A 27,360-nucleotide genomic window follows, 5' to 3' on the forward strand; every position below is an offset into this window, starting at 1 on the left:
CAGACAGCAATGTATAAAAGAAACAATCTGCTGTGTTATTAAGGGAACTCAATGAATCCTCATTAAGTTTTGAGTTCAGCATTATGCCCACATTCTGCTCGCGAGACTGCTCTCATCGGCTGTGAAATATCCATAATGCAGATTTTTATTTTTAATTGTGCCGTTTATTAGCATCTGCTTTCCTCTCAAGGTTAGCCAGTAGTTTAATATCAAGATTAATTACTGTTGCTAGTGGTACTCACCAGGGTGCAGACACTCTCCTACACCTGTTTGCTTTCACTAATGAGATCTCAGTTTAATTAGTTTGTGATGAGCCACCAAATATTGATCAGAGGTGGTGATTCACATACAGAACCAGAAAGCAAAGTGCAAGAGGTAAGAAAGTCAACATGATAGAGATAAGTAAGAAAAAAAGCAAAGGTATAAAGAGGGAAATGCATCAGGAAGAACTTGAATGAAGTGGCTTCTATAGTAGTTGCTGATAATCGAAGAACACAATCTGATGGCAATCTTTCCATTAGAAAGACAAAAAAAATAAGTTGCGTCCGTCACATGCTCCAGAGTGCTTCATGTCTAAAGGCCTAGATTGAGTGGATGTGGAGAGGATGTTTTCTATAATGGGGGAGTCTAGGATCAGAGGATACAGCCTCAGAATAGGAAAAAAGTCTCTTTAGAATAGAGATGAGGAGGAATTTCTTCAGCCAGGATGGTGAAGCTGTGGAATTCATTGCCATAGACAGCTGTGGAGGCCAAGTTATTAGAAATATTTAAAGTGGAGGTTGATAGGTTCCTGGTTAGTAAGGGTTTCAAACGTTGGGGAGAGAAGGCATGAAAATGGGTTGAGAGAGATAATAAATCAGTTACAATGGAATGGCAGAGCAGACTCAATGGGCCAAATGGCATAATTCTGCTCCCAAGTCTGATGGTCTCATTTTGAAACATCATCAGTGAATGGTACAATAAACATGTCAGTCAAATCCCATAAGCAGCAATGTGATCATCTGTTTTAGGATTATTGATTGAGGAGTAAAACTTGACTGAATTTGCGAATTCATTTCAAAGTGCCATAGGATTTTTCTTTTACTTCCAATTGAGAACAAACAACTCAATATCTTTGCAGAAAATAGAACCTGCAGCAATACAGCAGAACCTGAGCATTGAATTTATCCAGAACATTTGGCTCAGGTCTGCAGGGAAGAACTTAAATCTAAAACCTCATGACTCAGGAGCAAGAGTTCTACCAGCTGAGCCATAACATCATTAAACATTGACAAACTAATCTAATGCAATAATCACTCATATATGGATGTCAAGTTGAGAATGTCAGGGACAGTGAGATAGCTGAAAGTATTCTCCTTTCACAAAGTGGTAATACCAATTCGCAAGTTGCTCATCCAGTTCAAATCCATTTACTGATCATAACTAAAATTAGATTTTGTTTATTTTAAAGTTGAAAACCTGACTGTATAAATAATCTGAATATCCAGCTACATTGATACTCAGCAGTATGACTGACTTCTGACTTGATCATAGACAGAAATGGTAAATGAGAATAATGAAACATTCATGTTGTACAGATACTGAAATGTAATGTTGAGACTTTATAAAGCATTGGTAAGGCCTCACTTGGAATACTGTGAGCAGTTTTGGGCACCTTGTCTAAGAAAGGATGTGCTGACATTGGAGAAGGTTCAGAGAGATTCACAGGAATGGTTCCAGGAATGAAAGAGTTACCATTTGAGGACAGATTGATGACTCTAGGCCTGTACTCACTAAAATTCAGAAGAATCGGTGGGGTGATCTTATTGAAAGCTATCAAATGTTGAAAAGCCTTGAAAGAGTGGATGTAACATGAAGGGTTTTAGGGAGAAGGCAGGAAACTGGATCTGAGAGGGAAATGGATCAGCTGTGATGAAATGGCAGAGCAGGCTCGATGGGCCAAATGGCCTGATTTTGCTCCCATATCTTATGGTCTAATGGTCTTATACGGCAGGTTGAAAGTTCAAACCTCCCTCAAAGAGAGAAGTCCCAAGCTAAATTCCCAAGGAGCACCCAGATATCATGGGGAGAATGTCCAAACTCCTTACAAATTATGGTGGGAATTGAATCCTGCTGGCTGGCCCTGTAAAGCATAATGCTCATCACTACACTACCATGCTTCTCAGAAAAATATTGTCTGTGAGTGGTCCACACAGCAACATAGGATAGGAAGATATGCTTAAGGAGAGCCAGCCTACTTCTCAATACATTGCAGGGTTGATATTCCTTTTCACTGCATTTCCAAAGCACTGAAGGTAAGTCCAATGGCTCTGGATATCTAGGTGGTACTGGGTCTCCTAAGTGGACAGAGGCTCAGTGCTGGTAGACAAATGATCCAGGGAGGCATGTTCTCTGTTAAAAATGCCCATGTCGTAGAAATAATTTGGTCTCTGAAACTTTGTTGCATTTTCCCCCTCTGTACGAATCTCAAGAGCAAGTTTGTACTCTATGTTTCCCATAGGATGAAGATTAGAACTGAAATTATTGAAGCCAGTCATTAACAGGTCTGAATTTGCTCTTTAGATCTTTCCCCAAAGAAAAGATTTGAACATAACTCATTTTATAAAGATGTATTCAGTACTAAAGATGTTAAAGATTATTGGGGTAGAGTTTCTATGGGGCATTTTCAATTAGGTGTCATAATTTTGCCAAAACTCTAAGGAATGATTGATTAGTTGTTATGGTAGCTTAGGAGAACATCTAGGCCATCTTTAAGGATTGATCGCTCACTGTGTGATATAGCAGTACTGCATGATATATTCTATGTCCAGAATTCAGTTTTATTTGAGACAACGGGACTATATTATAGATGCTGTGTACCACTCAGGCAAAACTTTATAGCACATTTAACACCACTGAATAGTAAACAAATATCTCAGCATGCGGCTGATGAATCCTTATCTCTTTAGACTCAGAATAGATAAAGAGAAAAAAAAATCAGCAATATCACTCAACACAGGGAATGCAAAAAGAATACGTTGTTAACTTGGGGCAACACCTCATATTCCATCTAGGATGTCATGAGCACTGATTTTCCAACTTCAGGTAACTTTTTCCCATCACTCTTCTTCATGTACCTACTTTGCCCTCTTACTTCTCCTTACCTGCCTATCGCCTCCCCTGGTGGCCCTCCTCCGTCCCTTTCTCCTCCACTATCAGATTCCTTCTTCTCCAGCTCTATACCTTTTCCACTTAGCACCACCTAGCTTCTTACTTAACTCCACCCACCCCCCCCCCACCTATTTGGCTTCACCTACCACCTTAGAGCTTGTCCTCCTTCCATTCCTCTGCCTTCTTATTCCGGCTTCTTCCCCTTTATTTTCTGTCCTGATAACAGGTCCCAGCCCAAAATGTCGACTACTTATTCATTCCCATCAGTGCTGCCTGACCTGCTGAGTTCCTCCAGCATTTTTGTGTGTTGGTTTAACTTTTGTAGTTGGATAAGTTGTATACTTAACTTGTACACAATGTCCTAGAATTTAAACTACACAGTTTTCCTTTAATTTTATAATAATGAATTAATATAGTTCTACTGTATAACACTTATGTGACAGGCTGGTATCTGTCTAGGGAGAGAATTCCAGCCACTTACCTATCCCGCCTCCCGCATTCGCAGGTGCTGTGGAAAACAAGTTAATGCAGTGTCGCACACACAATATCAAGCTCACACCAGATACAGTTATAGAATATACTTTAAGGATATTACTAGAACTAAGTGGTTACTAACAATACAATATATATGAAGGAAAAGAAAATGAAGTAAAAGGTACCAAAACATATCAGAGTTCAGTCAATTTAGTGCACATCGTTGGAGCTCAACCATCGAACCTTTCGACCACCCTTCGCTTTCCTCCAACCTCCACGACCTCGCACCTGGGACCACCTGAAGTGATCGACCGAGCAGTGCGGCACACGTCCACCTCCTTTGGCGTCTTCTTCCCCGCTGCTGAAAAGGCCGTGAAATCCCAGCTCCCAGATCCACAAGAAAAAAGTGACATCCAACCCCATTGGCTAACAAATGAATACAAACCCCGTTATCAGCAATTCTAAACCTAAACAGACTGCGAGAAGCTTCGAGAATGCTAAACCAGACAACACTCTCTCTCCAGTTAGCATAACAAAGAAGCAGTTTTACCTTTAACAAACAAAGAAGCCATTTTGATTAACATACGCAGTACAACTGGTTACATCATGTGTCTCTTAGCATATTCAAAATTCTGTATATTTATATATCAAGCCATGAATCTGTTCATTTCTCAAAATCAGCCTTATCCTGCCCATCTACTTTCAGCCAGAATACATAAGATATGGCTGTCATAGGCAAATTTTCAGTGCAGATTCCCAGAGGCTGTTGACCACCTACATTTATATAACCATATATAACCATATAACAATCACAGCACGGAAACAGGCCATCTTGGCCCTCCTAATCCGTGCCGAACCCTTAATCTCACCTAGTCCCACCTACCCGCACTCAGCCCATAACCCTCCACTCCTTTCCTGTCCATATACCTATCCAATTTTACCTTAAATGACACAACTGAACTGGCCTCTACTACTTCTACAGGAAGCTCATTCCACACAGCTATCACTCTTTGAGTAAAGAAATACCCCCTCGTGTTTCCCTTAAACTTCTGCCCCCTAACTCTCAAATCATGTCCTCTAGTTTGAATCTCCCCTACTCTCAATGGAAACAGCCTGTTCACGTCAACTCTATCTATCCCTCTCAAAATTTTAAATACCTCGATCAAATCCCCCCTCAACCTTCTATGCTCCAATGAATAGAGACCTAACTTGTTCAACCTTTCTCTGTAACTTAATTGCTGAAACCCAGGTAACATCCTAGTAAATTGTTTCTGCACTCTCTCTAATTTATTGATATCTTTCCTATAATTCGGTGACCAGAACTGCACACAATATTCCAAATTTGGCCTTACCAATGCCTTGAACAACTTTAGCATTACATCCCAACTTCTGTACTCAATGCTTTGATTTATAAAGGCCAGCGTTCCAAAAGCCCTCTTCACCACCCTATCTACATGAGACTCCACTTTCAGGGAACTATGCACAGTTATTCCTAGATCTCTCTGTTCCTCTGCATTCCTCAATGCCCTACCATTTACTCTGTATGTTCTATTTGGATTATTCCTGCCAAAATGTAGAACCTCACACTTCTCAGCATTAAACTCCATCTGCCAACGTTCAGCCCATTCTTCTAACCGGCATAAATCTCCCTGCAAGCTTTGAAAATCCACCTCATTATCCACAACACCTCCTACCTTAGTATCATCGGCATACTTACTAATCCAATTTACCACCCCATCATCCAGATCATTTATGTATATTACAAACAACTTTGGGCCCAAAACAGATCCCTGAGGCACCCCGCTAGTCACCAGCCTCCATCCCGATAAACAATTATCCACCACTACTCTCTGGCATCTCCCATCTAGCCACTGTTGAATCCATTTTATTACTCCAGCATTAATACCTAATGACTGAACCTTCTTAACTAACCTTCCATGTGGAACTTTGTCAAAGGCTTTGCTGAAGTCCATATAGACTACATCCACTGCCTTACCCTCGTCAACATTCCTCGTAACTTCTTCAAAAAATTCAATAAGGTTTGTCAAACATGACCTTCCACGCACAAATCCATGCTGGCTACTTCTAATCAGATCCCGTCTATCCAGATAATTATAAATACTATCTCTAAGAATACTTTCCATTAACTTACCCACAACTGATGTCAAACTGACAGGTCTATAATTGCTAGGCTTCCTTCTAGAACCCTTTTTAAACAATGGAACCACATGAGCAATACGCCAATCCTCCAGCACAATCCCCGTTTCTAATGACATATTAAAGATCTCCGTCAGAGCTCCTGCTATTTCTACAGAAACTTCCCTCAAGGTCCTGGGGAATATCCTGTCAGGACCCGGAGAGTTATCCACTTTTAAATTTCTTAAAAGCGCCAGTACCTCCACCTCTTTATTATTTGATAATACTTGATAATAAAGTATTTGATAATACTTTCATAAGAAGCACCAAATTAGCTAAAAAAGTGTCCAAAACCATTGAAGCTAAATACCCATGTGAGGCTCAGAGAAAGCGAGGAGTTTGTTATTTTAAGACTGCATTTTTTAAATAAATGATTAATTTCTATAAATCATTAGATTCAGATTTATTTATCACATAAGAACCATACGGTGAAATGTGCTGATTGCACCAACAACAAACACACCTAAGGATGTGCTGGGGTGCCCACAGGCATTGCTACACATTCTAGTGCCAACATTGCTCAGCAGTAGATAGATAGATAGATACGTCATTGATCCCAAAGAAAATTACAGTGTCGCAGTAGTATTACAAGTGCATGGATGTACAAATCTACAAACATTAGAAGAGCAGTATGAAAGAATAAAAAAGTTACCTCAAACAGTCTATTAGGAGGGATTCATCGCATCCCTAGCTATAGGTTGACTCATTATAGAGTCTAATGGCCAAGGGTAAGAGTTCTTTGGAGCAGCACAGTTGTCTTAGTCTATTACTAGAATGATTCCAGGAATGATTTTACGGTCTTATGGTCTTATTACTAAAAGTGCTCCTCTGCTCAACCAAGGTGGCATGCAGAGGGTGAGAAACATCACCCAGAATTGCCAGAGTTTCCCATAGGGTCCTTTGTTCTACCACAGCCTCCAGTGTGTGCAGTTTGACTCTAAGAACAGAGCCCGCCTTTATAATATTTATTGATCCTGTTGGCATCGCCCCAGTTGATGCCATTGCCCTAGCATACCACCACATAGAAGATTGTACTGGCAACAAAAGACTGCTAGAACATGTGAACAACACATGCAGCAGCAACAACAATAACAAATCAGGACAACAACAGCAAAACAAGCCCCTCTCCAACCCTCCCACCCATCCACTCACACCAAGTTATGTTTTATTATTCAGAAATGAGAACTCAATTGATATTAGAATGCAATATATTAAATGTAAATCTTGAGAATTTAAATCCAACCGTCATTCTTATATCAGTTTACATTTGTATAGTAACATTAGTGTAAAAAAAAACCCTAGAGAACTTTGCCGCAATATATTTGCCAAAAACGCATAGAATGGTTGTCCAAAGACTTAGTTTTGGATGGGATAGGAAGATGTTGGGGAAGTAAAGAGGTAGACTTTAAATGCTTGGGATGTAGCAAAGCTGAAAACACAGCCATCTTTGGTGGGATGAAAGTTTCACTGGCCTAGAGTCAGAAAAGGAGTGACCACTGTAATGAGCAGAGCATTGTAAGCTTAATGTATTTTGATTGTAAGAACTTGTTATTACAATTCTTTCAGCTGCTGAAGAAAATGGCATCATTGATGTGAATGAAACTTTATCAGTACAGTAATTGTCTTGAAAGCGAAGCAAAGGCTCAATCTAATTCTGTCATGTGACAAAGTCTTAACAGAGAAGTTTGAGGAATTCCAAGAGATTAAAATGGCAGTTTGCCTTGTGGCAGCAGCTGAACAGCACTGATAAATCAGGGGGCCTTTAGTCCCTGGATCAAAACTGTTCATAAAATTGAGCCCTTAAAGCAAATGTTTGCATTCATGTTAAATACAGGAAAAACTAAAGAAACCTTGACATCGAATGTTCAGCACGTTGCTTTTTTTTTAATGTCCTCTTCTTTATTTTACAGTATTGAAATCAGGACAATAACTAAAAAAATGAAGATTTTTATAGATTTATGGGAGTGCATAATTTAATAATGGAATCCCACATTTGAAGTATCCAATTCAACACTGCAATTCCATCATAATTTTTATTAATATTGCAGTTTGGTGGTAATGAAATTGATCTTTGATGATTGTGTAACATGGGTGCTAAAATTTCAGTACCTTGTTTCAGAGCTAACCCATGATCTCATGGAAAAAAGATAAGTTGTGCTGTAAACAGAGTACTGACTCATAGATATTCATTTCACACTGCCACCAAACATCAGCTCCACCCCCTTGTGTGGTAAAACAAAAATACTCAAAATTACATGTTCTATAAAGTAGACCACTGAATTCTGGAAGCATGCATGCATGTAAACCCTTCTGAGGTATGACCTGCATTAATAGTTAGTCTGCCTGTCCGGAGATCTAGTGAGACCAGCTGAGTACTCACACTTGTAATAGAAGATATACTCCATGCACCTCCATGGACTATGTCTAGTATTACAAGTACAAGTACTCAGATGGTCTACCCAGATCTCTGTGTCCACAACAGTTCAAACCCTGATAAGGTTTCTGTCCAAGGTTTGTTCTTATCTTGATAACATCTTCTGTGAATACAGTTAGTCTTTTCTGCAAGCTAACTCTGTCACTTTAATGTTCATCACTAAGGGAAGAAAAATTAAGAGGAATAATAACTGAAGTGAAAAAATTTTCCAGTGAGTAAAGGAAAAGAGAAGAAAGATACAAAGATAAAGAGAGTAAGAAGAGGTGAAAACAAAAGTATGAAGAAATATATCATTCTTCTTAACCTTAGAATACCCCCAAAGTGCTTCACTACCTTTGAATAATAGTCATTGCTGTAATGTGTGCAATGTGGAAGACAACATCTGCACAGCAAGTCTTCATAAGCAACAATGTAATAATAACTATGTAGGCTCCTTTTAATTACGTCGATTATTAGATAAACTTGACCTTCCCTAACTTTGAACAAAATAACATCAGAGATTTTATTTTGTCCTCCTCATTGACGTGACAAATTTTGGCTTATTATCGCACCTGAGAGATAATACCTCTGTGGTGAGTGCATTGGAATGCCAATGATAAGAAAGAAAAGCAGATTGGGAAGGAAAATGAGATAGGGTATGGAAAAGGAGGATGTAAGAGTGAACAGAATGAGGGAAAAAAAGCATAGAACCAGGAAAGTAATGTTTCATACCTTAGCTCTTTAAATGGCTCGGCCCGGATTTGTGGTGTTTCTAGAGAGCTTTCAAACACAGCCCCTTCAGCACCTGGAATGAAATATCAATTGATGTTAATGAAGAAATATTATGATTCAGATTTCCTCAATTCTAAACCAGTCTGAATAAACTTTAACGATATTACATACATCAACACATGTGGGAATAACCACACCATATAGAATTCATATAACCACACCATATAGAATTCATATAACCACACCATATAGAATTCATATAACCACACCATATAGAATTCCTACTCCCGCCAAGAGGAATGCAGTCAACAGTAAGCTGATCGAAGCCTGCTGTTAAAATATAAACCTGCTGGGTTTTGCACTATTGCTTGCAGACTTCACTGGAAAAAATACACTTCACTGCATTATGTCGGTGCACCGAGACATTGTTTCACAATATGGAGGGCTCCAGGACTGATCCCAGCTTCTTTTTCATGGTTTTATAATTTAGAAATCCTCCAGGAAAACTACGGCCTGGTTCTTCAGGTTCAGGGTTTCAGCTCAGGCTGACAACCCTGAATGGTCAAAAAAGAGTTGTTACAGAATCAGCAATGAAGAAAACCTCCATTGCTGCCCTAAATGTCAAAGAGCATCAGGCAGGAACTATTAAGTTAGAGATAGATCATGTTTTATCAGGAATAACCACCAAAAAAGATCACAGCATCTTCAGGGACCTGGAAGTAATGGGGAGTATCACAACAGATCTCAAATTTGACTGAGAAAAAAGTAAAGAGCAGATCTTTTTCCTTCACATCACCCAAGAAAATATAGCCCATCAACTCCCCGCAACAACCTATTACCCAGCTCAAAGTACAAGCAAGAGATTAAATCTGAGGAGCAGTCACAAAATGCAAAGCTGCCTCTTTATAAATGGTGATATTGTTTTGCTGTTGGTGGACAATGATCTGTTTCTTATTTCTTTCACTTTCAGACTTTGCGGAACTTGTAACTGAAAACCTCATTGCTTTCTAGGATATGTTTCTATAGACAGTAGCCTTCCACTAGTACCCTGCCTCATTCATTGATCATTACCTGCTTTTGTTGTAACTGTAGGCAGATTATTTAACCACAAGATGGCCTCCCAGACATGCCTAATCCAGTTTCCATCTGAAATTCATGTGGATATTTCAATATTCAAGATTGCTTTGTTTCATTTCCATTACACAAATATAAAGGGGAATGAAACAATAGGTACTCCAGATCTGACAGAGCACAGGAAAACACACACACACACACACACACACACACAAAATAAGTTAAAGAACTTAATAATAAAAAACACAATAGATATAGGATGCGTAAGATAGCTTATATATATATATAAAGTGATGCAAGATAGGAATGTCTGTACATAAGTCACTCTGACAGGAAATTATAAAGTAGTGGTGGTGGAGGATATGGTATGTGGAGGTGTTGATCAGCCTTACTGCTTGGGGGAAGTAACCATTTTTGAGTCTGATGGTCCTGCAATCAGGAATTCCACAACCATCAGGAAGTGAATCTTGAAACTTAGGGGATCTGGTTTGTAATCCTGAAATAATGAAGCAGATTTAACTCTCTTATATACCCTCTCTGAGATTAGCTAATTCCGAACAGCCTAAGTAAACCGACCGAAGTAATGAGAAAGGTTCCAAAGTGATTCCTGCTGTCATGTCTAATAATCAAGAACTAAGTCCCTTACCAAAGCTGTAGGCTTCAAATCAGATAAAGTGAATAATTAAATGTTTATAGGGCACAAAAAGAATTAGTTCCTGAGAAAATTGGTGCAGTGACTGGAACTCCTGGGACACCCAAGCTTGATTTCTGCCAATGTGACATTGCCCAAATAAAAGAAAGTTCAAAGTTAAAAGTAAATATATTCCACTCTGTAGTGAAAACTGTGAGGAAACTACTGGCATGATGAAGGAAGGTCTGAACACTGCCAAGGAGATGGCAGACCTTCATTTTACCATATACAATCCTGAGAATGAAGTTGCAGTGACTCTAATCTATTATTCACAAATCAGATCTTTAAGAAAAAGTATAGAGCTATTAAAGAGCTATTAGAGCTATTTTTAAAAAATAAATCAACTGAATATCTGGTGTAAAGAATTACATCTACGTGTAAACCTTATATAACTCAAGGAAGTCATGAGGCCATTTTAAAGTATAATCATTGTTGGTAGCTAAACTGTACATGATTATGTTGAGTGAGAGACCAAATACTGGGTCAGGTCCTGGGAAGAACTCACTTGTTCACCTTTTTAAATAGTTCAATGCAAAATTTTACATCAGCCTGAGAAGGCAGCCTCCAAAAGGACCATAACATTGTCGTGATTTGCAGGATTGAGTGCCTCAATAACTCAGAAAGCTATGCTGCCTGGAGTCAGGGCTTTATGCTTTGGCTCTCAGAAGGGTCACCCATGCCAAACAGCTCAAAGGATAGAAGCTACACTAAGAGTGGTCCTCTGTTCCTTCAGGTTTGGGGTTTAAATCAACCCCAACTGGTCAGACAAAACTGTTGCAGAAACAGCAATGAAGAATCTTTCTACATCTGTGTGCAACTGTGTTCCTGAGTTGCTGCCTCGGATTTGCATGGCAGATAGTACAGAAAGCTGAGAGGAAACTGCTGGCATGAGGAAGGAAGCCCCGAACACTGCCAAGGAGATGGAGGACCTTTACTGCTAGCCTAAATGCCAACAGGTATAACAGGCAGTAAGTTGTGAGAGCACATTGCTTAATGTTTCATCCAAAGGACAGAAACTCTGACATTGCAGCATTCCCTCAGCACTGGAGTGTCTGCCAACTTTTATTTCGCTTTCTGTATTTGGATTTAATCCATGGTATTCTGACTCAGACATGAAATATACTCCACCTCCAAAGAAAATAATGTGTCATCTGCAATGGGGAAGTAACTAACCACTGCTGAGTTAATGAAGCATGTTACCCCTCACTGAAATCACAGCCTATCACTTTGTCATTAATTGAGTGACAAAGAGATATTCTATAGGAATATTCTTTGATATTTGAGGGACCAAATCATTGGCCTGCAGTGAGTTTGCTGAACTAATTCTGAAATTCCACCACAAAGCCCAGGATACTGCCTATGATAAAATGCCCTTCCACCTCAATTGTTCAATCACTAAAGGTAATGGAGAGCTAATATACTTTTCAAAACACAATAAGCAAAGAAACAGGAGCAGCACTATATCAATCAACCCCTTGAGTTTTCTCCACCATCAGTAAGACTTTGGTCAAACAAATAAAGTGGAAGGTTGGAATAAGGGATATTGTGGTGGTGAGGGGTTTAGTAGGTAGGTGGTGGAATAGCTGAGCAGAAGACAAGGAAAGGACATTCAACCCATCCTTCCGCCACCACACCAGTGATAGGGATCCTCTTGGCTTCACCTACCATGCCACTAGCCTCCACGTCCAGCAAATAATTCTCCATAAATTCCATCATATTCAATGGGATCCCACCAGCAAGCACACCTTTCTTTCCCTACCACTTTCTACTTTCCAAAGGGATCACACCCTACATGACTCCATTGTCCACTTATTCCTCCTGACACTTGTCCTTGCAATCGGAACAAACGCCCCATCTGCCCCTACACCTTCTTCCTCACTTCCTTTCAAGGGTCCTAAACAGTCCTTCCAGGTAAGGCGGCACTTTACCTGTGAGTCTCAGGGTCATCTACTGTATCCAGTGCTCCCAGTGTGGCCTCCTGTATATCTGTGGAACCTATTTCGATTCTACTTCCTATTCCCACTCTAACATGTCAGTCCATGGCTTCCTCTACTGCCGCGATGAGGCCACACTCAGGTTGGAGGAACAACACCTTATATTCCATCTGGGTAGCCTCAAACCTGATGGCATGAACATTGATTTCTCCAACTTCCAGTAATTGCCCCCCACCCCTCCTTCACCATTTCCCACTCCTGTTCCCCTCTATCACCTTATCTCCTTATCTACCCATCATCACCCTCTGGTGCTCATCTTTCTTCCCTTTCTTCCATGGTTTTCTATCCTCTCCTTCAGATTCCCCCTTCTCCAGCCCTTTATCTCTTTCAACAACCAACTTCCCAGCTCGTTACTTCAAACCCTTCCCCTCTCCCGGTTTCATCTATCTCCTACCACCTTGGTCTTCCTCCTCCCCCACCTTCTTACACTGACTTATCCTCTTCTGTTCCAGAACTGATGAAGGGTTTCAGCCCAAAGCGTTGACTGTTCATTCTTTTTCATAGATGCTGCCTGGCCTGTTGAGTTCCACCAGCATTTTGCATGAGTTGCTCTGGATGTCCAGCAACTGCAGATTTTCTCGTATTTGCGAAAGGACGTGGGATGATGGGAGGATGGAGTGGGAGACGCTCATCAGTATTGATGAGAAGTTAAAGAATGCACTCATTTGGATGTAGAAGGTATTCTGCCCTCTCCAGTGGTCATCTAAAGGTAACAGTTCTTTAGCTAAAACCAATGAATGTCATCAATTGGCTATCAAAACGCAACACAAAACTTTACATGCAAAACAATTTAATTCACTGTATGTTTCAATGTTTCGATGTGCATGTGACCTATCTTCTTCTTTGACAAGCAACATTTCTGCCATTGCTTTGCTTATCTACCTTAAAGACTAATGCTGAAACATGCCATAACTTCCTAGAGATTCCATGATCCTTGTGTGCTCAATAAAATATTCAACAATTGACATTGTATCAAATGTTCATTGTTGTTAATGCACATTTCCACGAGGCTTCTGCACACTAGTACATCATCTGAATGGAAGTGCCTGAAGATCTTTGGCTGGCAGTTTTTATTTACTCTGGCTGGAAAATGTTCCTCCAAGCCTAAAAGTCTGGCCACCTCTAGGATGATTTAATTTTGGGATTAAATAAATTGGGTGAGCTGTAACAGCCTGTTCTTGCTTTGAGGTTCTTCTTTCCAATTCGAATTGCATCTCATCTTTCCTAAGGTGTATTGCTGCCACATAACAACAAATTTCAAAGCATATGCCAGTGATGGTTCCTGAGGTTGTCATGGTGGGGCAGTAGTGGGGATAAGCTCCCACTACCTATAAAGTGCTCCAAAATGGCGTGCGACTCTAACAGCCTGTGACACCCAAGTCCAATTCTTGGCCTTCACGTGTGGCTTAGCTACTAGGCCTGGCGGAACTGTTTCTATTGACAAGAGAAGGGCCAAAGGTGGACCACTGGCATTTCAAAACCAGTTGCTTCAGGCAGTTGGGGCTCGTCAGCCTTGGCTGGCAGCTCGCCTAAGAAAAATAAAGCCCTGATTTTAAACCGCCGCTGCCTTGCAGCCATACCCACCCATGGGAAAGGCTTCAGGAGAAAACCTCAAGAAGAAATCTGGAGCCGGGGTCCCTAAGGCAGTTTGCAGTTGTTTACAACTTCACTCTGGCAACTTCTGTGTCAACACTGGTGCCAAGCTGTATTGGCACTCGCCTTTCCCTTGGACTACATCAGTGACGAGGAGAGGGTGTACCTGCTGCATGGGAAACAGCCGGTTCTTCAAAGTCCACCAGAGGCACAACCCCACGATGCCCTGGGATCGATGGCTGCCTACTACTACTACTATGCCAGTGATAGTGAACCTGATTCTGAACTTGAATCTGGAGACAGAACTATTTCAAATCATGTCTTCAAGTACACTGAAGATAAATACACATAATCTCCAATGTGGGCACTGAGACAGCTGCTCCACCTTTGGGGAGAGAACAGATAGAATCATAAAGCACAGAAACAGGCCCTTCAGCCCATTGTCCATGCTACTGATCAAGCACCTATAATTTTTAGTAACAGAAGATTATTCACTGAACTTCATACCAGAAGTTTGAAACAGTCAAGGTACATACTGAGGAAAAGAGTTTGAATTGGTGATTCACTGGAAGGTGGAGGGGCATAGCAATTATAAAATTCCTATCTGTCAGAACATGGTATGGAGAATTGGATGACTCTTCCGTAGAGTCTGAAAGGAAAATCGTTTAGCTTGACCAGATTTCCATGAGTTATCACTGCAGATTTGATACCATTAATTTTTATAGAACTTTCTTTTCAAAATCCATTTCTATGACACATATATGAGTGAAGATAGAGAACGGGTGGGAGTGGGTGTGTTCCATAGCGTTACTGATTTTGCTATGTAAATCAGCTGGCTATTGTACACAATGGTATAGACAATCAGCTATGGTATAAATAAGGGCCAGCGATTTGCTGATACCAACCAATCTATGCCCAGAATTATTTTTTAAGTAATTCCATCTTGACAGCAGTAGCAGTCCCAAGGTCATGTAGCACACAATTTTCCTACCTATCTATATCCTGCCTGATCATTTTTTTAAATGAGTTGCTACATTCAGGGCAATCCTCATGTCATACCAGGGGAAAAGGGAAAAAAAGTCCACTTTCTGAATCCCTGCCAGATTATTATAGACTACCAATGGCAAAAACCCAGGAGCTGCTCCCTTGATTGAATAAAATAAGTGGCCTCGGCAGACTTTCACAATACATCCATTTTAAATATTCATGTTGGTGTAACGAAGGTTTGAGCAGAACTAGCTTCTGAAGGAAAACATAACAAAAACAAGAAAACGTTTGTTCTATCCTTAATTTTACATGTTGGAAGCAATCTCATGCTGGAAGAAAAATATTTTTATTGAAGATGCAGAATCTATATGTCAATAACCTCAGAGTCAAGATGAAGAGACAAGAAACTGCAAAACCTGGAATCTGGTGCAAAGCACCAACATTGGAAGAATTTAGCAGTGCAGACAATATCCATGTTTTTGAAACGTTGCTTGTCCTGTCCATTTCCCTCTGTAGATGCTGCCTGACCTGTAAATTCCTCCAGCTTTATGAGTGTTGTCACCTCAGAATCATCTTGCGAAGTGCAGAGCTAGAGTGTGACTTGCAAAATCGGAATCAGAATCAGGTTTATTATCACTGGCATGTGACATGAAATTTGTTAACTTAGTAGCAGCAATTCAATGCAATACATAAAATAGAAGAAAAAATATAAATTAAATCAATTACAGTATACGTATATTTAATAGATTAGAAATTGTGCAAAAAACCCAGAAATACCGTATATTAAAAAAAATGGGGAGGCATCCAAGGGTTCAGTGTTCATTTAGGAATCAGATGACAGAGGGGAAGAAGCTGTTCCTGAATCACTGAGTGTGTGCCTTCAGGCTTCTGTACCTCCTACGTGATGGTAACTGAGAAAAGGGCATGCTCTGAGTGCTGGAGGTCCTTAATTATGGACGCTACCTTTCTGAGACACCACTCCTCGAAGATGTCCTGGCTACTTTGTAGGCTAGAACCAAGATGGAGCTGACTAGATTTACAACCATCTGCAGTTTCTTTCAGTCCTGTGCAGTAGCACCTGCCTCCATACCAGACAGTGATACAGCCTGTCAGAATGCTCTCCATTGTACATCTATAGAAGCTTTTGAGTGTATTTGTTGATGTGCCAAATCTCTTCAACTCCTAATAAAGTATAGCTGCTGCCTTGCTTTCTTCATAACTGCATTGATATGTTGGGGCCAGGTTAGATCCTCAGAGATCTTGACACCCAAGAGCTTAAAACTGCTCACTCTCTCCACTTCTGATCCCTCTATGAGGATTGGGATGTGTTCCTTTGTCTTACCTTTCCTGAAGTCCACAATCAGCTCGTTCATCTTACTGACATTGAGTGCCAGGTTGTTGCTGTGGCACCACTCCACTAGTTGGCATATCTCACTCCCATATGCCCACCCGTCACCACCTGAGATTCTACCAACAATGGTTGTATTGTTTACAGATTTGTAGATGGTATTTGAGCTATGCCTACCCACACAGTCATGTACGTACAGAGAGTAGAGCAGTGGGCTAAGCACGCACCCCTGAGGTGCACCAATGTTGATAGTCACCAATCCGCACAGATTGTGGTCTTCTGGCTAGGAGGTCGAGGATCCAGTTGCAGAGGGAGGTACAGAGGCTAAGGTGCAATTAATTCATCAGAAGTTTTTTTCTTATGTAATTTAAAACCTCATCTGGCTTTTACTGATTTCCCAATTCTTTGCAAAGTCACATTGTCCATGAGTAATCAAGAAGAAGGGAGAGAACAACCCAAAAAAAGCATCAAACCAATCTGAAGAAACAATTTCATTTCTCTAGGTATTATAAGCGAAGTTTCAGAAAGTTGCACAACCAGTCCTCACTGTTGTCGAAAAAGGGAAGGTCTTTACTTTCTTTGGCAAGATGTCTTTCTAACTTGTTCAGTAGAGTAAACTGAGATGGCATCTCATAGCTGATCCAGAGTGATTAATGGGACTGAAATTACATGTCCAGCCACCCAGATGGATGGGGTTAAAAACAGAATCTGATTGTCCCTATGAAAGATGATGTTGAGAATAGGAATGAAACAAAGTGTAGCAGTGAATACTGTTATACTGGTATTTATTTTACTCTGTCTGATGACAAGAGCTCCGATTCTGTCACAGAGGTAATGGAGCTGGATTTAATGGTTTAATGTCATAAGTTGACTCACAAATACAAGTTGCCTCAATACAACTGAAGTAATTTCTAGTTAAAAATAAAACATTATATAAGAAAAATAGATCATGCAAATTCTCAAATAAGTCTGTCATTCAGTTTTTGTCCTTCTTAGCTGTTGATCATTCTCCAAACTCCCTTTTGTTCTGTAAGTTTCTGAACACAAGAGATTCTGCAGAGCAACGCCCAAAATGCTGGAGACAATGTTTTGGGCTGAGATGCTTCCATTGGAACAGGAAAGGAAAGAGAAAGAAGCCAGAATAAGAAGATGGAGGGAGAGTAAAGAGTACAAGCTAGAAGATGATAGGTGAAGATATGTGGGTGTGGGGAGGGGGGATGAAGTAAGAAACTGGGGGTGATAGGTGGAAGAGGTAAAGGTCTGGAGAAGAAGGAATCAGAGAGGAGAGGAGAATGGAACAGGGGAGAAAGAGAAGGAGGAGGGCACCAGAGGCAGGTGATAGGCTGGTGTGGAGAAGAGGTAGGGGGCAGAATGTGGAAAAGAAGAAGAGGGAATGGGGAGGGGTAAAAAAAAATTCTGGCAGATGGAGAGATCAATGTTCATGCCATCAAATTGGAGACTGCCCAGAGGAAATATGAAGCGTTTCATCTCCAGCCTGAGAGTTGCCTTATCATGGCAGAAAAGAGACCATGCAGTGACGTTTCAGAATGAGCATGGGGATCAAAATTGAAATAGTCAGCCACGGGGAAATCTTTCTCGTTGCAGATGGAGCGGAGATACGTGATAAAGCAGTTCCCCTGATCTATGTCAGGTCTCTTCAATGTAGTGGAGGCCTCATCATGAGTACTGGATAGAGCAGTTGACCCCAACAGATTCAAAAGTGAAGAGTTCTCTTACCTGGAAGAAATTTCGGGGCTGTTACTGTAGCTGAGGTAGGAGGTGAACAGGCAGATATAACACTGGCTGTGTGCAGGGATAAGTGCCAGGAGGGATATTACTGGGGTGGGACAAATGGACAAAGGAATCACAAGGGATTCCTATGGAAAGCGGAGAGTGGGGAGAGGTTGAGGATGTGTTTGGTGGAAGGGACCCGTTGAAAATGGTGGACATTGCAGGGAATGATGTGTTGAATATGGAGGCTCCTGGATGGTAGGAGAGCACAATAGAAACTCTATCCATGCTAAGGCAGTGGGAAGATGGGGTGAGCTTGGAATTCTGAGGAGTAGAGGAAATGCAGGTGAGTGAGGGCAGCATCAGTGGTGGTGAACCATTCTTTGAAGAATGAGGAAAGCTGTGATCTCCTGGAATGGAAAACCTCAACCTGGGAGCAGAAGTGGGGGAGACGAAGGAACTCGGGAAAAATGGAATGGCATTTTTTATAAAAGACAGGGTAAGAAGAATTATCAGTTGATAGACAGTTTGTCCCCAGAAATAGAGACAGAGGGATCAAGAAAGGGGAGAGAGATATCAGAAATGGACGAAGTGAATTTAAGGACAGGGTGGAGATGAAATTGGTGAACTCAGCATGGGTGCATGAAGCAGCACCAATGCAGTTGTCAAAGTAGTGCAGAAAGAGTTGGGGAGCATTAACGGAGAAGGTTCAGAACATAGAATGTGTCACATAGTCAACAAAAGGGCAGGCATTGCTGCGAACTATGAGGGTGTCCATGGTTACACCTTGAGTTTGGAAAAAGTTGAGGAACTGAAAGAGCAATTGTTGAGGGTGAGGATCACTGATTTGCTCCCCACTATGAATTCCTCTAATGGTTTCCTTCAGCAACAAAACCACATTAAAGCAGCAGTCTCTGATTCTGTGATACTCTGGCTACTCCTTGTATTAGTATCTTCCTCATTCAATCCTCAGTTCACAGCTCTGGTGAACTTGCCTCGTTTAATACCATTCTTATCTAATAATTTCAGAGGATTCTTTAAGGGTGGCTTATGTAATACTAGGTGATACCCTGTGGCTTATGTAATATTATGTATGTGCCTCTTTAAGAATTATTATCCATTGCCAGCTTTCCTCTGTACATTGTTATAAATGTGCTAAAGGCTGCCAAAAGCTGTCTCTCTCTGCAAGGAATGCTACTTTGTGCAATGTAAGTTCTTTTGGAAATAAAGCATTCTCAGTTGTTAGTTTAATTTGCTGGTTCTTTTCCAACACCTTACTGAGTGAATGAGAGAAAGACATTCCTCAGCAATAGATTCTTCCTTTCCCTGTTCCACCGGCTTTACAATTTCTAAGTGGCCTATCTTTTGTCCTCCTCCATTCACATTGACACAGATGACACAGACAGTTTTCTGTACTTTTGCTCAAATTTATAGATCATTTGTGCTTCCGGAAAGCATCTAAAGGTAATGTGTCAAGATCATCTCCAAATATTGTGAAGTCTTTTGAACACCCCTGTCTTAAACACTATTCCTGGTTTTGTGTGGTACTCTAATCGTTCTGGAATAATGTTTTAGACTAAATAGGGTTGCTTACAACCTTGTTGTTCAGTTTAAGCAAACTTAATAACACCTCCATCACAAAAGCATGAAATTCCACTTAGTATCATCACCCCCCCACTTCCTCCTCTGCCCATTTATCACTAATATTTATTATTAGTGATAAATAATATCTAACGATTTATATCTAATAATAAATTATATCTAACATTATATACATAGGTACATAAGCACTCCCTTTGCTTTAATATTTTCTGTATCTCCCATCCAATTGTACAGAATTATATATAACATTTAACAAAAATGAACTGATTAATAGTTATATTTGCATTGAGCCTGGACACTTAAGAACTGCACTTTGCCATGGTTGAATATTGCAACTGAACAGAGCGGAATGAATGAGAAGGGTTGAGAGCAATAGTATAAGATAGTAATGCTCCACTCCTTCCTGATTTGAAACTTTTGTGAAGATTCCTGACTGCCAAGGCCAGAATTCTGTACAATCACACTGTCACATTGAGAAGTCCATGGCCTAGAAATAGTATCATCCATAAAATGTGGACTAAAATGGCATATGTATGAAAGACTTGTGCCAGCGTCTTCTGGCTCATGAACAAGTAATTCTGCATGCACAACATCAAAGAGGTTTTGCACAAAAGCAAGATGATTCTTGACCTTTACTACAGTTATGCACAGTAAGAGCTCAGAAGTCACCAACCTTCATCTTCACCATGCTCCGTTATTATAAGTATGTACTTAACATTGCATCAGCGGCATTAAGATGTATATTGACTGGTTTTACACTTTGCTTAAACCAAGTAGCATATAAAAGATACGCAGCGCATGACTGAGTTTCTAAACTATTGAGTTCTGTAGTAATTGTGTAAGATCACTCCCTTTTATATACTATTCTCTTTCCATTTCTTTCTGTGTACGCATCTGCTCAGTGTAAAGTCAATTAACATCTGTCAATCCAGCAAAACTGTTCCTTGTGAGCCGAAGGAAATCCATTCACTGTAGAGAGGATTAGTTGTTAAAAAGATGCATATACTGAATTCTGTGACAATTTCTGTTCTCAATTTTAGGTAGGAATTGATTTTGAAATAATTTAAAAGATGCAGGTCACATAATTTCAAACATGCACATTACGTAAATTGCTATCAACAAAGCACAGTTACTTAAGTTAAGGCTACATACTTCTTTAGTTGAGAGCGCTGATTGAAATTTCCTTCAAAAGACCTCAGATCTGTTTAAGCCTTAAAGCCAACATGCCTCCTCAGAAAGCTCCCTTGGGTTTCCCTGCAGCCTACTAACTCACTGTGTCAATTTCCTATCACTTTGTCAACACCATTTTAGAAAGTAAAAGCCAGTCCTTTGAACTGGTGCAGCTGGAATCTTCGTAAATTTTCATGAATGTCTTTATACCTATGTTTTTTGTTAACTGGTTTTATTGGCTGACTTCTTTAGCTTTGCATGATAAGCAGTCAATTCATTGCATTGCCCGATCTAATAAAGAACAGTATAAGTAGGGTGGGGGTAATAATTGTGGCTTTCAGGCAATATTTATAGGATCTACTTGGCAAACTTGTAGAATTTGTAAGAAATTGATGAGGGTAGGGCAATGGATGTGGTCGACATGGACTTTAGCAAAGCATTTGACAAGGTCCCTCATGAGAAACTCATCCAGAAAGTCATGAGGCGTGGGATAAGTGGAACCTTGGCTGTTTGGATAAAAAATTGGCTTAAAGGAAGAAAGCAGAGGGTAGTTGTGGAAGGAAAGTATTCTGCCTGGAGGTCGGTGACTAGTGGAGTGCTGCAGGGATCTGTCCTGGGACCCCTGCTATTTGTGATTTTTATAAATGACCTGGATGTAGAGGCAGAAGGATGGGTGGGTAAGTTTGCAGATGACAAGAAGATTGGAGGAGTTGTGGATGGAGCTGTAGGTTGTCGAGGGTTACAAGAGGATATAGACAGGCTGCAGAGTTGGGCAGAAAAATGGCAGATGGAGTTCATTCCGGACAAGTGTGAGGTGATGCATTTTGGAAGGACAAATCAGAAGACTGAGTACAGGATTAATGGTCAGTTACTTAAGAGTGTGGATAACAGAGGGACCTTGGGGTTCAAATCCATACATCCCTCAAGGTCGCTGCACAGGTTGATAGAGTAGTTAAGAAGGCCTATGGGAAGCTAGGCTTTATTAACAAGGGGATTGGGTTCAAGAGTAGAGAGGTCATGTTGCAACTCTACAAATCTCTGGTGAGATCACACTTAAGAGTATTGTGTTCAATTCTGGTCACCTCATTATAGGAAGGATGTGGAAGCTATGGAGAGGGTGCAGAGGAGATTTACCAGGATGTTGCCTGGATTGGAAAACAAGTCATATGAAGCAAGGTTAGCAGAGCTGGGACTTTTCTCTTTGGAGCGTAAAAGACTGAGAGGGGACTTGATAGAGGTCTACAAGATTATAAGAGGCATAGATAGGGTGGGTAGTCAGAACCTGTTTCCCAGGGCACCAATAGCAAACACCAGAGGGCATATGTACAAAATTAAGGGAGGGAAGTTTAGGGGAGGCATAGTGTGGGTTTAGTACTTTTTTTTAAAGGATTATATGGGTCAGCTCAACATGGAGTGCTGAAGGGCCTGTACTGTGTGGTAGTGTTCTATGGTTCTATCATCTGCCTGTCATCAGCGGTCACATAACCAAGTGCTACACCTTGCCCAAGGGTGACCTGCAGGCTAGTGGAGGGAAAGAGCACCTTCGACCTCCTTTGGTAGAGTGATATCTCCACCCCACCACTAAACAATAAAGAACATAATAATATACAAATACACAATATATCTTTACATAAGATAGCTTGTATACATTGATTGATTGTATGTCCATAAGGTGATGCTAGGCACAGGAGTGTCTGTACATCAGGTGACTCTGACAGGAAATGATAAAGTAGTGGTGGTTGGGGGTGTGGAGGGGTGGGTTAGTGGGTGGAGGTGTTGATCAGCCTCACTGCTTGGGGAAAGTAACTGTTTTTCAATCTGGTGATCCTGCCGTGGATGCTACGTAGCCTCCTCCCTGATGTGAGTGGGACAAACAGTCCATGAGTAGTGTAGGGTGGGCTCCCAAAGTCGGATTTGTTGTAATAATTGGAGTATTGAGCTCAGTTCTGGTCACTTCATTATAGGAAGGATGTGGAAGCTTTAGAGAAGGTATAAAGGATAATTACCAGAACGCTGCCTGGATTAGAGAGCATGTCTTATGAGGACAGTTGACTGAGCTCGGGCTTTTCTATTTAAAGTGAAGGAGGGTAAGAGGTGACTTGATAGAGGTGTACGAGATGATAAGAGGCACATAGATTGAAGGACAGCCAGAGACTTTTTTCCCCAGGGAGGAAATGACTAATGCAAGGGGGTGTAATTTTAAAGTGATTGGATCTAAGTACAGGAGATGAGGATGTCAGAGGTAAGTTTTTTATACAGAGAGCAGTGGTGGCTGGAATGTTAGGGACACTTCAGAATCTCTTAGATAGGCACATGGATGATTGTTAAATGGAGTGCTACTTAGCATAGGTTTAGATTTCAGAGAAGGTTAAAAGGTCAGCACAGAATTGTGGGCCAAAGGGCCTGTACTCTGCTGTAACTTTCTATGTTCTAATTCACGTCCAAGAGATCTGTCGATCTTCTGCAAATGAGTTTAAGGCAGGCATGGATGGATTTTTGATTTATAAGGAATTTAAGATAAATGGTGTGAAAAGAAACAGAAATACACTCAGTGGCCACACTATTAGGTATGGAGGTAGATAATAAAGTGGCCACTGAGTGTATGCTTGCAGTCTTCTGCTGCCGTTGCCCATCCACTTCAAAGTTCAATATGCTGTGTGTTCAGAGATGCTCTTCTGCACACCACTGTTGTAATCAGTTTGAATTACAGTTGCCTTCATGCCAGCTTGAACCATTCTAAACTCTCTCATTAACAAGGCACTTTTGCCCACAGAACTGCTGCTCCCCGGTTTTTTTTTAAATTTGGCACCATTCTCTGTAAACTCTAGAGATTGATGTGCATGAAAATCCCAGGAGATCAGCAGTTTCTGAGAAACTCAAACCACCCCATCTGGCACCAACAATCATTCCACAGTCAAAGTAATTTAGATCACCTCTTTTGGTTCGTACAACAGCTGACCCTCTTGATATGCATTGGGCTGCTGCCACGAATGGCAAATTAGATATTTGCATTAAAGAGCAGGTGTACAGATGTACCTCATGAAGTGGCCATTGATTGTATTAATAACCAATAAATGACAGAGTGGTTGCAAGAAGCTGAAGAGTCTATTCCAGCTTCTATTCCTTACATTCACATCTTTCTTCAATTAGACAAAATTTATCCAAACAAAAGGACAGTGCTATTCTCAGAACAAGATTTTTGTATTAGTGGAAAGATCATTTTCGTTGAGCTATTTATTGTCTCTGTGTAAGCAATCTCAGTAGTGGTCAGTCTTATCTCCTGTCCAAAACTAAACTTGGAAAATTGTTAAGTTTGCCCAATTATTTAAACAGGAAAAACAGCTAAGGACTGGAAACTAATAAAAACTACTCAACGGTAACTTGACCCGTGGTACCATTCTTCAATTTGACCAGATGAATTCTATAAAACATTTGGACTAGTGGAGGAAAGGATGATGAAGCTCCATGAATTTTAGTATGCAAATCTCCTGTCCTTATTGTCCAATTTTCATTGGGATCTGTGCAGAATGTGATCAATGGCTCTCCTTCACATGAAGACAGGCCTTCATTTAAATTTCAATTTATCCCTCATAAGGCCTAAAGAGGCCAGTTAACAATGGACTGCAAACTAGTCTAAAAGGTAAAACAAAACAGACATAAACCAGCAAAAACATTCCACATTCTTTTCCCACCCACTTGAAACTGGCTCTGCATTACAGCTAACCCCCTTATTTACAATTATAGTTTGGTTGAAAACCATTGTGAAAGAAAGTATTAGCAACAAGTGTTTTGTATTAGACACTGGTCTTTGTGTAAGGAAGTGCTATATCTTCCATTACATTAATCCATTACTAAACTACTGAAGTAGAACTTTTGGCCTGAAAAACTATCCAGAATAAACACTTGAGTATTTCTGACATCTGTAAGGAAAAATGAATTGATCAATGATATGTTGCAGAAATATTTTGCTTTCATAACTGAACTAATGACCTCTTTAGGGAGACAATAATCTCCAGGTAATATATTATTCGGGATATAATTATATTTTTTAAAAATTTAATTGTCTTTCACCATTAAGCCATGGTAACACAAGCAATTAGGGGCAATTGCCACTTGGCAGTTTTATTTTGACACGATATGACATTTAGCAGAACTAATTAGTCCTTTTGAGAATCTTTTAAGTCTTCACATCCAAAATATCCCTTTTTGGTTGGATTGTACAAGTAGGTGAGTTACTATTTAAAGAAAAGCCTTGTATTCTAGTGTTCGAGATCATAAAGAAGAAGCATAGTGCAGAGAAGCAGAGCTTTAACAGCCCTGTCTCCAACCTCTATTCTTTCTCAGCCGATATCTTCATGTTCTTTCACAATGACTTCCCTTCTCAATATTTTTCCCCATTGTAATATCTTTGCCAACACTTTCCCCAAATCCATTTTTACTGGATTTCCACATTATATTTGCACATCCTCATCTGTCAGCAATACTCAAAATGAATAGCACACAAGATAATATTTCTATTATCTTGTTATCATGTAGCAAAGAATCAAAAAGTTCCCTGTCAAGGTCAGTGAGGTCATTGTGCTTTCCCTGACTCTTTGTAGAAGCAATTCACAGGTAATCCTACTTTCTGTGGCCATATCTGCTTCAAATATTTTTATCCACTGTTACCATAAAGGTCATGATATTTTTATGCCTTAATACTTTGATGAAATATTCCATGTTTACAACCTTTATAAGAGAGCAAGCAGAGGAAGTCGTACCTCAGGTAAATTTCTATCTGGTGTTGGAACTTCCTGTGATTACAAATAATCTGACTCATTACCTGCATTGCAGTCCTTGCTTTCACATTTAATGAAAAGTTGATCCATTTCCTTTTACAGTACATAAGAACGAACAGCACTCTTTGTCAAAACGCACTCCTAGAATCATGTTCTGATCTTCTTCTATTCTTCTCCATATGTCACACCACATTAAACATCAGCAGCATCTTCAACAAAGAGATGCAGCCAATATCAATGAAGATTTGCAAACACGGCCACCTCTATAAAACTCCAACACCCCGAAGAATAAAAGTGATGCAAAGCTCAAAATCTATGTTTACTATCATTTGCTGCTTTATGCTGTTATCACTGATTAGCTGGTGTCTGAACACACTTAGTCATTTCAAAATCATACTTTACTTGTGCTTAAGAGGAATAGTACATCCTCTATCACCACGCTGTTCTGAAGTCTGAATGGAGAAATTCCATTTTTATATAGAATTGACGATCAGCTATGGACCATTTGGTAAACAGTTTGTTTGAATTCCTTACTTGGAAGATCAATCACTATTCACAGTAGAGGTGTTAAAATTCAATGGAGTCGACACGCTAACAACCGATGATAGTTTGAAGTTAATAAGCTCCTTTAGTTGGTATGTGTGTTTTATATACTTTCGCTTCATTTTTTATCGCATCTCCAGTGTGGTTCCAGGAATATGGTCTACAATCACAACCACAAGAAAAATCTGAAGATGCTGGAAATCCAAAGCAACATACACAAAATGCTGAAGAAACTTGCCAGGCCAGGCAGCAGCTATGGAAAAGAGTAAACAGTGGATGATTTGGTGTGAGACCCTACAATCAGGACCAGAAAGAAAGATGAGAAGTCAGGGTAAGAAGGTAGGGGAGGGGAGGAAGATATACCAGGTGGAATGTGATAGGTGATACTGGGAGAGCGGCAGGGGGTAAAATAAAGAGCTGGGAAGTTGATTGGTGAAGGAGATAAAGGGCTGGAGGACGGGGAATCTGATAGAACAAGATGGAAGACTGTGGAACAAAGAGAAGGAGGAGGAAGCCCAGAGGGAAGTGATGGGCAGGTAAGGAGATTGGGTGAGAGAATTAAATAGGAATAGAGAATTGTGAAGGAGGGAGACAATTACCAGAACTTGGAGGAATTGATGTTCGTGTCATCGGATTAGAGGCTACCCAGACAAAAGATAAATTGCTCCTGCAGCCTCAATGTGGCCTCATCACGACAGCAGAGGAGGCTATGGACTGACATATCAGAATGGAAATGGAACGTAGAAGTGAAATGGGAGGTGACCAGGAGATACTGCTTTTACTGGCAGATGGTGCATAGTTGCTCAGTGAAGCAGTCTCCCAATCTACGTCAGGTCTCACCGATGTACAGGAGGCCACACTGGGAGAACCAAACTCGATAAATG

The 27,360-nt window shown here is 40.4% G+C and overlaps 1 protein-coding gene across 2 annotated transcripts in view; it reads right to left on the reverse strand.

The window, feature by feature from the left end:
- Positions 1-27,360, reverse strand: part of sgcd (sarcoglycan, delta (dystrophin-associated glycoprotein)) — a 368,829-nt gene that overhangs the window by 33,567 nt on the left and 307,902 nt on the right. For both annotated transcript variants that reach the window (XM_059990538.1, XM_059990539.1), the window contains exon 6: positions 8,966-9,038. In XM_059990538.1, coding sequence (XP_059846521.1) covers positions 8,966-9,038 — 73 coding nt within the window. The remainder of the gene's footprint in view (positions 1-8,965; positions 9,039-27,360) is intronic.

Source organism: Hypanus sabinus, chromosome 15, assembly GCF_030144855.1.
Source record: "Hypanus sabinus isolate sHypSab1 chromosome 15, sHypSab1.hap1, whole genome shotgun sequence".
Classification (NCBI taxonomy): Eukaryota; Metazoa; Chordata; class Chondrichthyes; order Myliobatiformes; family Dasyatidae; genus Hypanus; species Hypanus sabinus.